We start from the raw sequence: 12,190 nt of genomic DNA, 5'->3' as shown, positions 1-12,190 counted from the left end.
TTCCCCCTCTCTACCCCACCCTCTCAGTATCACAGCTTTAACCACTGGTCCTGAAGGGATCCTCCATCCTAGATTCCCTGTTTCACTGTACCAGTGTACATCTTCTGGTCTAGCTTGATTTGTAAGATAGAATTGGGATCATGATAGTGGGTGTGGAGGAAGCATTTAGGAACTAGCAGGGCTCATACAACTCTTATCATAATCCATACGCATACATCGTGTCAAGTACATTTTTACATTTGTTGCCATCATTTTCAAAACATTCTTTCTACTTGAGTCCTTGGTATCAGCTTCTCATTTTTCCTCTCCCTTCCCCACCCATCCTCCCTCATGAACCCTTGATAATTTATAAATTATGTACTCATGTCTTACACTGACTAATGTCGCCCTTCACCCACTTTTCTGTTGTCCATCCCCCAGGAGGGGGTTATAGGTAGTTCATTGTGATCGGTTCCCCTTATCTCTCCCTACTTTCCCCTTACCCTCCTGGTATGGCTACTCTCAATATTGGTCTTCAGGGGTTTATCAGTCCTGGATTCCCTGTGCTTCCAGCTCTTACCTGTACCCATGTACGTGCTCTGGTCTAGCCAGATTTGTAAGGCAGAATTGGGGCCATGATACTGGGGGATGGGGGGAGGAAGCATTAAAAACTAGAAGAAAGTTGTATGTTTCCTCGGTGCTATACTATACCATGACTGGCTCGTCTCCTCCCTATGACCCTTCTGTAAGGGGATGTCCAGTTGTCTACAGACAGGCTTTGGGTCCCCACTACCCCTCAATCAAAATGATGTGATTTTTTGTTCTTGGTCTATGATGTTTGATACCTGATCCTGTTGACACCTCATAATGACACAGGCTAGTGTGCTTCTTCCAAGTGGGCATTGTTGCTTCTCAGCTAGATGGCTGCTTGTTTTTCTTTCTTTCTTTTTTCTGCTTGTTTTTCTTCAGTCTTTAAGACCCCCAGATGCTATATCTTTTGATAGCCAGGCACCATCAGCTTTCTTCACATTTGGTTATTCACCTATTTTGTCTTCAGCGATTGCCTCCATTTTCAAGGAACATCCATTTCTGATTCTGTTTTTCCTTACTGCTGCTGGCTCTACTGATAAACTGGTTTACAGGAAAAAGGTGAACGCTCTCCTTCCTTTTATCTGTAAACCCAGTTCTTTGACTCAGCTGAGACATGAAATGTTTTCATCCTATCCCTAGAAATTAATCACCAACATTTTTATCTGCCTTTAAATGTGGAATCATTGTAAAAAAATTTTAAAAAGAGGGATTACGGAGAATTCCAAGAATTAGGAAATGAAAGCTCTGCAGCTTTCCCACTGAAACAGTGACTTAACTGTTCACATAAAATGCATGTGGAATTAGAAGACCATTTTTAACCATCAGCAAATGTCAAACCAACTCAAGACATGTGCAAGTAATCTTACTCAAAACCTGTAACTGTGAAATATAGCCTGTAACACAATGTCACCTTTCCTTCACAAAATACATCCATAACTATCACAGAGTTTGGGGCTCTCATGATGGTTTTATAATCTTACCAACTTTCAGAGGGTTGAAAGGTGTTTCTTTTAACCGCTTTTCCAATTCCGCAAGGGAAGTGTTGTTAATGATATCCTGCAAACCACGACAGCAGAAAATTAATTATACATCTTCATCATCTCAGTAAAACATACATTATCAGAGATTGTATTACAGATGGTTCACCAAATGTCAGGACAAAAATGTGCCTAGTACTGCTCCCTTGGTCTTTAGACAAACATGGGAATCTTGGTTATTAAATGCCCAAGAGAAGTAGAGCATAATTTGAACTAGTACAGTCATAAGAAAAAGTTTTCACTAGTGTGTTAAATACCTAGAGAACTTTTGCCATAAAGCAATACTGTTCTGATATTAGCTTCACTCAGTTATATAGACACCCCACAAAGCAGAAAACAATTATTATCTGCGTTTTCTTCCGATTAGAAAAATATTCCACACTATATGACTCATTGCCATTGAGTCAATTCTGACTCACAGCAACCCTGTAAAACAGAGCAGAACTGCCCATGTGAGTATCCAAAACTGTAACTCTTGACAAAAACAGAAAGCCTCATCTTTCTCCAATGGAGTAACTAGTGGTTTCAAACTGCTGACCATGAGGTTAACAGCCTAACGTGAAATCCGCTAAGCCACTAGGGCTTCCTAAGGTATATATATACATATATATGGAAAACAAAATAAAGGAAGAATCATGCATGTATATATTATTCAAAAACTAATTTTAATGTAAGAAGCTCACATACAGAAGAATACAGGGGAGAAAATCCTTATTTACACCACCCAAAGACAACCCTTACTCATTTTGTTCATATATTCATTTCTGGTTTTCTTTTCCATTTCTTTCTTTTGGATGTATTTGAAGTGACATTTAAACAGATTAGAAGTCAAGAGCTTAGTAGTGATTCAGAAACACTTTAAAATGAACTTATTAGTAACAGTTCACATTTTAAAAATACCTTAAACGGCTGGGTACTGGCCATCAATTTAGTATCCAAGAGTCTAGAATCAAAAGAATTTTTAATGTGAAAAGCAAAATACATGTTTCAAATGAAGTCTTACTGTCTTGTTCAACTAGTCCTCACAAAGGTCCCTAAGAACAGAGCTTTACTCTATAGCAGTGGTTCTCTACCTGTGGCCGCAACCCCTTTGGGGGTCAAATGACCCTTTCATAAGGGTCGCCGATTCATGACAGTAGCAAAATTACAGTTATGAAGCAGCAACGAAAATAATTTTATGGTTGGGTTCACCACAACATGAGGAACTGTATTACAGGGTTGCGGCATTAGGAAGGTTGAGAACCACTGCTTTATAGGTACCACATGGCTGACACGTAATCTGTTACAGTCAATCTTAACTGTAGAAACCACTTTTAGAAAGTAAAGGCTCGGACTTAGAAAAGTTTAAAAACAAAATCTTAGGAAAACCACCTTTGCCAGACTAGACGCCATTTTCAGCTAAGCACTGCGACGCTACACGGTGCCTCCCATATACGAGAGGGACAAGCGCCACTGCACTAGGGAATGGCCCCATTAAAATAAGGGTTAAGTGAGGGATTAAAAAAAGTCACTGCCTACAACTTTCATTTGTTAAAATTTTTAACTTTCAAAAGCAAGCCTTCACTATGCTGAAACTCTACAGCATTCCCAGAGTGATGGGCGATTCTAGCTATCTGCTAGTTTACTATACACTGATCAGTGTCACATTACACACACCACAGTAACTACAGGAATGCAAGGGAAACCTCGGAGAAAATGGAGTTTCCTTACCTGGGGAAGACACAAGTTGTCATCTCCTTAAAGTCATGTAAGTCCTAAAGACACAACAGCAAGGCTTTTAACATCACCATTATGCTCACTACGAAATACACAGCACAGATCTCTTCTCAAACTAAGATACCTTACACAGGCCCTTGAAGATAACGGGAAAACACATTTCTAATTAACACTAATTTTAAAACAATTTATTCACTGATCGGGACCCATCTGACTTGATAACTTTTGGTACCCACCCCCAAACCAAATTCAGGTATTTTATGGCTGATACAGAAGAGAAGTTCAACTATAATGCTTTTAAGAAATGAGAGTGGTGACACTCATCTTGTGTACTCTGAACAAGTTATCAGGCAGGACTAGTTCATGAAGAAAGACATCACACTTAGTAAGGTCAAGGTCAGCAAACCCTCAGAAGACCCTCAGTGAGATTAACTGACACAGTGAATGCAACACTAGACTCAAACACAGCCAATGACTGGGGGAACAGCTAAAGACCAGGCAGTGTTCTGTGCAATTATACACAGTGTTGCTACAATTCAGAACTGACTCAACAATATCTAACACCACCACCACAAAAACCTACTGCCAACAAATCAATTTCAACTTGGAGTGACCAGGTACGGAAAGACAGAGCAGAACTGCTGCCCGAGTGTCCAAGGCTGTCAGCCTTACAGAACTAGGAAGCGGATGGTGGGTGTGAACAGCTGACCTTTCCATCCGCAGCCCAATGTGCCACCAGGGCTCCAAAGCAACAACACAGGAGGAAAACGCAGGTTTCTACCATACAGAGATGACTACACATTTGAAAGGTTTTGTTGTGTAAAAAACTTCCGTAACAGTAGAGGTTGTGCTTTGTGCTCTATTATATGAATTCATTGTTAATAGTGAAACTCAAAAGTAAAAGCTCAATGCCATCAAGTCAATTCCAACTCAGAGCCATCCTACGGGCCAAAGTAGTACTGCCTTTGTGGATTTCTGAGACTAAATTTTCATGGGAATAGAAAGCCTCATTTTTCTCCCAAGGAATGATAGGTGGTTTCAAACCACTGATCTTGCAATTAGCAGTTCAGCATGTTACCTACTATGCCTAAAGAGCTCCACTGAGTACAATGGAAAGTCAGTGTAAGAAGAGGCGGACGCCAAGGATTTGGAATGACATGGTGTCTGCAACAGTAGGCGCCACACCAACGAGAGTCCACGCAAGGACAGCACAGCACTGATTAGTGTTCTGTCCTGTTATACAGAGTTGCTCTGTGTTGGAACCAACTCAGTGACATCTCACAGCAATCACAACATGGAATTTTCAGAAGTCCCTGTTGCACAAGTACTTAAACGCTAAGGCTGTTGCCTAAAAGGTGAGTCAAACTCACCTGGCAGTGTTTCAAAAGCAAGTCCCAGTGATGTACTTTTGAAAGCTCACAGAAGTGCACTCCATAGAGGTTTCACAAACCGTTGTTTCTGAGGTGTCATTGCGTCAGTTCTGACTCACAGTGACCCAATTTTCAACAGAGTGAAACATTGTTTAATCCTGCTCCATCTCACAATTTTTAATGTTTGAGCCCATTATTGCTTTTTAGTTTTATTGGCATATAATCCACATATCATACAATTCAATAATATCAAGAATTGTACAACCATTAACCACAATCAATTTTAAAACACCCATGTTAAATCGCCTTTAAAATGAGTTGTGTAATCACAATCAGTTCTAGTGCTTCCTCCCCACTCCTGCAGTCGTTTTTCCTTCTGAAATCTCCTCACCTCCCTATCTCCCACCCCCACATCCCTATAAACCACAGCATCAGGTATTATCTCTATGCATCCACTCCTGTGCTTCACAAACTGGAAACCCAAATGGAAAAAAAAAACTAAAAGTGGTAAGGATAAAATACTAATATAGAGATAACCACCAATAACTTAAAAGCCAGGGAAGAAATTTTTGTCATGAAATAAGCAAGAGATACTTGCACCTAGAACAAATTCAGGTTGGATCAAGAGGAAGGTCAATCGACCAAGTGTCAAGTTCAATCCAGCATAATCAAGATTTCAGTATGTTTGATATTAAAGCTGTTCATAATTTTAGCTCTCATACTTTTCCCTTCATCATAACTGGAACTTGTGATTGTCATCTTTGGATCACACAAGCTTCTTTCTTGTGGACTTAGTTGACTCCTCACTTAGATGGCTGCTTGTTTGAATACAAGCCTTTAAAACCCCAGACACTATTCTGATTGATAGCCGGGAACCATCTGCTTTCTTCACCACACTTTGCTGTAGTACCCTTATCGTCAGTGTTCCAATCATGAAGGTGAATATTGAGCAGAGCCATGTTATCAGAACGAACTGTTCTTGGATTGGGGCTAGAGTTAAGGAGGAGCTCATAATCTGTCTGCTTTTCCATGGGATATATACGGCTCAGGTTTAGGCATCCCACAGCAGGACTAAATGAGCAAACTCCTGGCAAGTTGTCTAAAGATTCTTGAAAATGCCTAGTATGTCCATCGCCTCAAAAATATCCCACTATGCAGGCTGAACTTGATCTGGTTTTCAAAACTTTCTGTATTTTTGGTTTGTACTGTTTCCTTCGCTTTCTGTTTGTTCATATTTGAGTGTATCTCAGAGGTGTTATGTCAATGGAGGTCACCCTCTTGACGCTGTGTTGCATGCTTTTCCATTTTTCGGTGCATGAAACCCAGAACTGATGAACCTACAGGGACAGCAAGTAGAACACGGGGCTTGGGGGGAGGAGAGTACAGTGCTGAGAGGATAAAAGTGATACGATGTCAAGGGGTCCGTGTAGAAATACAATGTTTGGAAACTGACTGGTAGCAATTGTACAATTCTACCTGGCATGACTGAAATACAAAGTGATATGATGTATGGATTAAATCCCAACTAATTAAAATAACAAATGGTTCCACTAAATGCCTAAGATTCTCTCTGGGAAATGCTACACTGAAAGAAACAACACCCAAGTAGAGGAGACATTTCCTCAGGAAAAAACAAACAAACAAACAAACACCATGAGTTCTTAACATAGGCTAACGAGAGTCACTTACCGCAGGCAGCGGGCAGTAGAATTGATGAATTGTGTGCATGACGTCCAATAGCATATTGTGCCCGATAACAAGTTTCCCCTAAAGAAAGGTATGGTGAGGAAAAAGACTTCAAGATCAACCATTACCCTGGGATTTGAGAAAGAAATGTATGCTTCACATTCCATAATATTCTGGACTCAACTTGCTTTTCCAAATTAAAAGAAAAAGCAAAAGCACATTACATATATATATAAACAAATTCAGGCCCATTTTTGTTTCACCTCCTTTTGGGCGTGTTACAACGGGATGCAAAATAAAACCTGAAAATAGTATTTTCTAGCTACCACCCTCAAGATCTCCTGTTAAAAAGACAAAATTTGAAAATGCTAAGTCAAGATACTTCGACAGTCTGATATTTGTACATAAACCCCAATTATGTATGTTAGGGTCGTACTCTTTAAAAACAACTCACTAATAGTTAAAAAACAAAGCCAAATTAAGGAATAAAAGAATGGTTCGCGCTCTTCACAAGTCTCACAGTTAGGAAAAGCCATGAGAGAGTGCTATGAGAGACAGGAGAAACAGCAGCAGATGCAAAATGGGGTCCTACATGGAACTGTGGGACAAAAAAAGGACCTGGGTTTGGTTTTTTTGTTGTTTTTTGGGCGGGGGGAGGATCTGTGAAATTCAAATAAAGCCTTTTTTTTACAAAATTGACTGTTGTGAACTGGGTGATGATCTATAGAAAAAAAAATCATACAGTTTGTTTCAATTCATTCAAGTAAGATCTTTTGCTTACTTCACCGTATTATACCAATGGAATCTCTTGGTCCTGGCAATGTACTAGTTACATCAAATGCAACATTGCACTAGCTGAGTGAAAGACAGATGGAAACGATAGTGTTCAGTCAATTTTTCTGTAAATGTAATGCAGGCTGGATGAGTCCCCAAAACTACTGCTCTGAGACAATCTGTAAACCTTAAACCAAAAATACCTTCTCAAGTCTTCTTACAAGCAAATATGCTTAGCTTAATGTGTTGAAGAAAAAGTCTTCATTGAAAATGGCACTTTTTAAAGAACTCTATATAGGGCCAAAGAAACAACAGCCAACTCAAAGATGCGACAGGAACATTAGGGAACAGCAAGGTGTTGTTAATGGGGTTCCAGGCACAACTCGGAAAAGGCTGGGAGTAGTTCCACAATGCAAAGAACGCAATTAACACTGTGGATTGTACGTGGAGAAAGTACTAACTTGGAAGGTGTTCTGCTGTAATGTCTGTATTCTACTTCTTACTGGCTTTGCTGAACATTAGCTTTTTGCAGACATATAAGGATATGAACGTGCAGAAAGCTGAGAGCTGGAACTCAGTAGGACCTCCTTGTTTTCACTGGTCTTGCAAGGCGCAGTCTTACTGCTTTTCTATTGCTCTCCATTAGTGGGAAATGTTTGACTTTTCCTTCTCAATAGGTCTGGCTTTCACAGGTTTTATTACAATTTCTTATAATTCTATGTACTTTACATAACAGGATTTCTGAAAAACAGATTGGACATAACTCAGCAAACTGATGTGTCCTCAGCACTGTAATGAGAGTCTATCTCTGAGAGGTTTGGACTTGTTGCTCCAAATGAAGTGAACACTGTGAATGTAACCCAACGATGACTCTGCGATGATAACGAGGCATTGCCCTTTAATTATTAGGGTCAAGGATTTCACTAAAAAAAGAAAAGCTCTGCTCACTTACCGAATTAGCAATGGCATGAATGACTCTAGAAAATCCTACAGCATCATTCAGGCCCTCCTGAAAGAAATACAGAAATAAATGATTTATGTCCTTGACTGGCTAGATTGAAACATAGAAAAGAAATAAAAACATACAGTTAGAAACAACTGTATCAAAATGATCGGCTTGAACACTTTCATTCTGTTTAAGAAGTAGAATAAGCAAGTAGCAAATTATTCTATCGGGTACTTATAAAAACAGCCTAGGATTCATCTACCACTTAAAATCATTGACTGAAGTTCCCAAGTCAGGCTGTGTGTTGTTGCTAGGTGCTGTCCAGTAAATTCCGACTCCCAGTGACCCTATGCACAACAGAGCAAAACACTGCCCTGGTCCTGTGGCATCCTCAGTTGTTCTTTACATTCAAGGGCGAGGCCATTGTTGCAGCCACTGTGTCAATCCATCTCCTTGAGGGCCTTCCTCTTTGTACTGTCCCTCTGCTCTACCAAGCATGATGTCCTTCTCCAGGGACTGCTCTCTCCTGACAACATGGCCAAAGGTCTCCCCATCCTTGTCTCTAAGGAACATTCTGGCTGTACTTGCAATACAGATGTTTGTCCTTCTGGAAGCCCATATTTTCCATGTTCTTTGCCAACACCATTAGACAACAGGCTGCCTAAATGTCTTTAAAACATAAGCTGTTATGCATTTTTATCTCTGTATTATTTTATCCTTACCACTGCATTTTGGTTTTGTTTTTTATTGTTTCTGTTGGGTCTTCCAGTTTGTGAAGCACAGGAGGAGTAGATGCATAGAGATAGAGCTGTTACAAGGGTTTGTAGGGGAAACAGGGAGGGGTGGGAAGTAACGAGGGTGAGAGGGTTGGGTGGGCAAACAATGTATATAGGAGGGGGTTGAGAGCACTAGAACTGATGGTGATTACACAACTCATTTTAACAGTGATTTAACCATGGGGAGTGGGGAGAAAATATTCTAAAATTGTTGGGATGATTGATATGATTGAAGTATTTTATTGTATGATATGTAGATTAAGTGCTAATAAAACTTTAAAAAAAAAACTTTTAAAAAACCTGCCACCTGCTGGTCAAATTCAATACTTCGTTAATTTGTGAGGTTTGTCCTGCAGCTCACTGAGGAAATCAACCACTCTCCCGATTCTAGATTTTTTTTTTAATGCAATTTTTACACATTTTAAAAATGTGTAAAAAAATAAAATAAAAAAGCCCATATTTCTCAGACTCATCCCCACTCATACTCCTCTCTCACTGTTTTCCCAACAGTGCTGAAGTAGGTCCACTTGTCTCTTAACAACCCTTTCTTAGCTCAACCCTTTAACTCAAGGCCCCATTCCAAAGTTGCCTTTTCTCTTGTCTCTTAGCAAGCCTAGGGCTGGCAAGGGTTCTCTTCTCTGATGAGACCCAGGTCATGTACCAGCTGAGATACAGTCAATTAATAAGCCCTTCAAGGCATAATTCATTATGCAACGTAAGTCTGCATTCTATACACCTCTGGCTTTAGTCCCACTTGGGGGGCATTTTCTACTGTACTAATAAATAAGATGAAGGAAGGATTAAGCCCTGACTTCACTGTTGTTACTAGGTGCTGACAAGGTAGTTCCCCTCAGAGCAACCCCATGAGACAAAGAATGAAATACTGCCTTGTCTTGCAACAGCCTGCAATTGTTCATATGGTTAAGCCCATTGTGATGGTCACAGTGTCAATCCATCATGTGGAGGGCCTTTCTCTTTTTCAGCGCTCCTCCACTTTATCACGCATGATCTCTGTCTCCATGGACTAGTCTCCCCTAACCCTGATACCATGTGAAACATACATGAGACAAATTCTTCTCATCCTTGCCGCTAAGGATCATTAGGACTAAACTTCTTCAAAGATAGATTGGGGGTGGGGGGGTGGGAGGGGGCTGTTTGCAGTCCATGGCATTTTCAATATTCTTTGCCCACACCATAGTTGATCTATGCCTTTGTAGATCAACTTTTCTTTGGCTTTCATTATTCAATGTCCAACTTTCACATGCATATGAAGCGACTGGAAACACCAGTGCTTTGGGTTAGGCATACCTTCATCTTCAAAGAATTATCTTTGCTTTTCAACACTTCAAAGAAATCTTCTGCAGATTTGTCCATTGCGCCCTTTGATCTCTTGACTGCTGCTTCCGTGAGCAATGACTGTGACTCCAAGCAAGGTGACATCCTTGACAATTTCTTTTCTTCATTTACCATGATGTTACCTACTGGTCCCCTTGCTACCTATTCTGGTGTTTACACTGAGTTGTAATCCATACTGAGGTTGCAATCCTTGATATTCATCTGGAAGTGCTTCAAATTCTTGTGTCATCTCTCTACTGCACAGGTTAATAATAAGCCTCCTCCAATCCTGAAACCACATTCTTCTTCATATAAGCCAGCTTCTCTGATTATTTGCTCAGTATTCAGATTCATTAAGTACGGTGAGAAGATACAACTCATACATGTACCTTTCTTGATTTCAACCCATGCAATATCCCATGTTTTCTTCATCAAATGCCTCTAGATCGGGGCACAAGTTCCTCATGAGCACAATGAAGTGTTCTGGAATCACCGTGCTTTTCAAGGGAGATCCATCGTTTGTTAAGATCCACAAAATAGAATGCCTTAGCATAGGCAATTAAACATATGTAAACATATTTCTGGTAATCCCTACTTTGAGCCAAGAGCCATCTGACATCAGCAATGATAGTCCTTGTTCGCGTCCTCTTCTGAACCTGAAGCTGGCAGCTCCCTGTCAATGTACCGCTGGTACTGCTGCTGGATGATTTCAGCACAATGTTACCTGCTTGTGCACAGTGAAGTGTGGTGAAGAAAGTAGATGTGACGGTTATCAATCAGAATAGTGTCTGGGTCTTAGGGCAGGCTTGTATTCAAACAAGCAGCCATCTAAGGGAGGAGTCAACTAAATCCACAGGGAAGAAGCACACCAGTTTGTGTGATCATCCAAAGATGACAATTACAAAATTTGAATATGGAAAAGGGAAAAGTAGCAAAGCTAAAATTATGAATACCCGGTTTATATAAGGCTTTGGTGGACAGTGGGAGCTCAAAACCCATCTGTATTTGGTCAAACTGAGCCGCTAGCAGACCTGCTGTAGTCACAGGCAAGTCTCAAGCAGCCTCACTAATCTTGAATATGCTGAATCACACTCAATATTTGGCCAAAGACCTCCCTATAGACCCTCCCTGAGTTGGTTCTGTGTGCAAGTATCTCTTACTTGTTCCGTGACAGAAATTCCTTCCCTACCTTGTGCAATGTTAATGAGGGTCTTTTCTTTCTTACTCATTATTTATATTTTGGTCTTTATATTATTATTATTTTATGCTTACCACCTTATTTCCAATTTGGTTTTTATTGTTTGTTGAGTTTTCTAGTTTGTGATCCACAGGAGGAGTGGATATGTACAAGGGGGTACCCCCCAAAAAAAGACAGAAATGCGCTGGGCAGACTGGAGCTTTATGTTACGCATTTTATGCATTTTTCCCGCTAGGTGAGCATCAATCAACTCTCTCAGAGTCAGTGCACCCAGTGGTGTTGCCTAGAAAGGTCTCTCTGGTCACAGTGAATTTTTTTATAAAAGCAGTTTCACTCGACCCTTAATTTTGGTGATGGCCGACTTAAAAGAACAGTGTGCAGCTGTGATATTTTGTTTCCTGCTCAGGAAAAATGCTGCAGAAACAGTTGTGATGTTGAACACAGCTTACGAGGACAGTGCCATAGGAAAACCTCAAGTGCATTAGGGGTTTCTCGTTTCACAAAAGGTAAAATGTCGATTGATGACAAACCTTGTTCTAGAAATCCATCACTTCTCAAACGGACAAAAATGTCAACTCATAGCTGTTTGGAGTTTGTTCCACCGGGTCAGACTGTTAATCAAGCCTTCTATTTAGAGGTTCTAAAAAGATTGTGTACAGTGTTGTACGACATAAAAACTCTGATTTGTAGCAGATGGGGGACTGGTTTTGCCACCACGGCAATGAACCTGCTCACGCAGCCACTCAGTGAGCCAGTTTTGGGCAATAAATAGCCTAGCTCTC

The 12,190-nt window shown here is 40.4% G+C and overlaps 1 protein-coding gene across 1 annotated transcript in view; it reads right to left on the bottom strand.

Moving 5' to 3' along the window:
- The window catches only part of PARN (poly(A)-specific ribonuclease), a 144,581-nt gene that overhangs the window by 83,207 nt on the left and 49,184 nt on the right, over positions 1-12,190 (bottom strand). Inside the window, exons 12-16 of the mRNA XM_075564267.1 lie at positions 8,106-8,162; positions 6,383-6,460; positions 3,318-3,361; positions 2,508-2,550; positions 1,551-1,626 (exon numbers count right to left, since the gene is read on the bottom strand). Of these exons, the coding sequence (XP_075420382.1) occupies positions 1,551-1,626; positions 2,508-2,550; positions 3,318-3,361; positions 6,383-6,460; positions 8,106-8,162 (298 nt within the window). The remainder of the gene's footprint in view (positions 1-1,550; positions 1,627-2,507; positions 2,551-3,317; positions 3,362-6,382; positions 6,461-8,105; positions 8,163-12,190) is intronic.

This window comes from Tenrec ecaudatus, chromosome 12 (genome assembly GCF_050624435.1).
Source record: "Tenrec ecaudatus isolate mTenEca1 chromosome 12, mTenEca1.hap1, whole genome shotgun sequence".
Taxonomy (NCBI): Eukaryota; Metazoa; Chordata; class Mammalia; order Afrosoricida; family Tenrecidae; genus Tenrec; species Tenrec ecaudatus.
The sequence above is the reverse complement of the archived record's forward strand: the minus strand, read 5'-3'. Positions and strand labels throughout refer to the sequence as shown.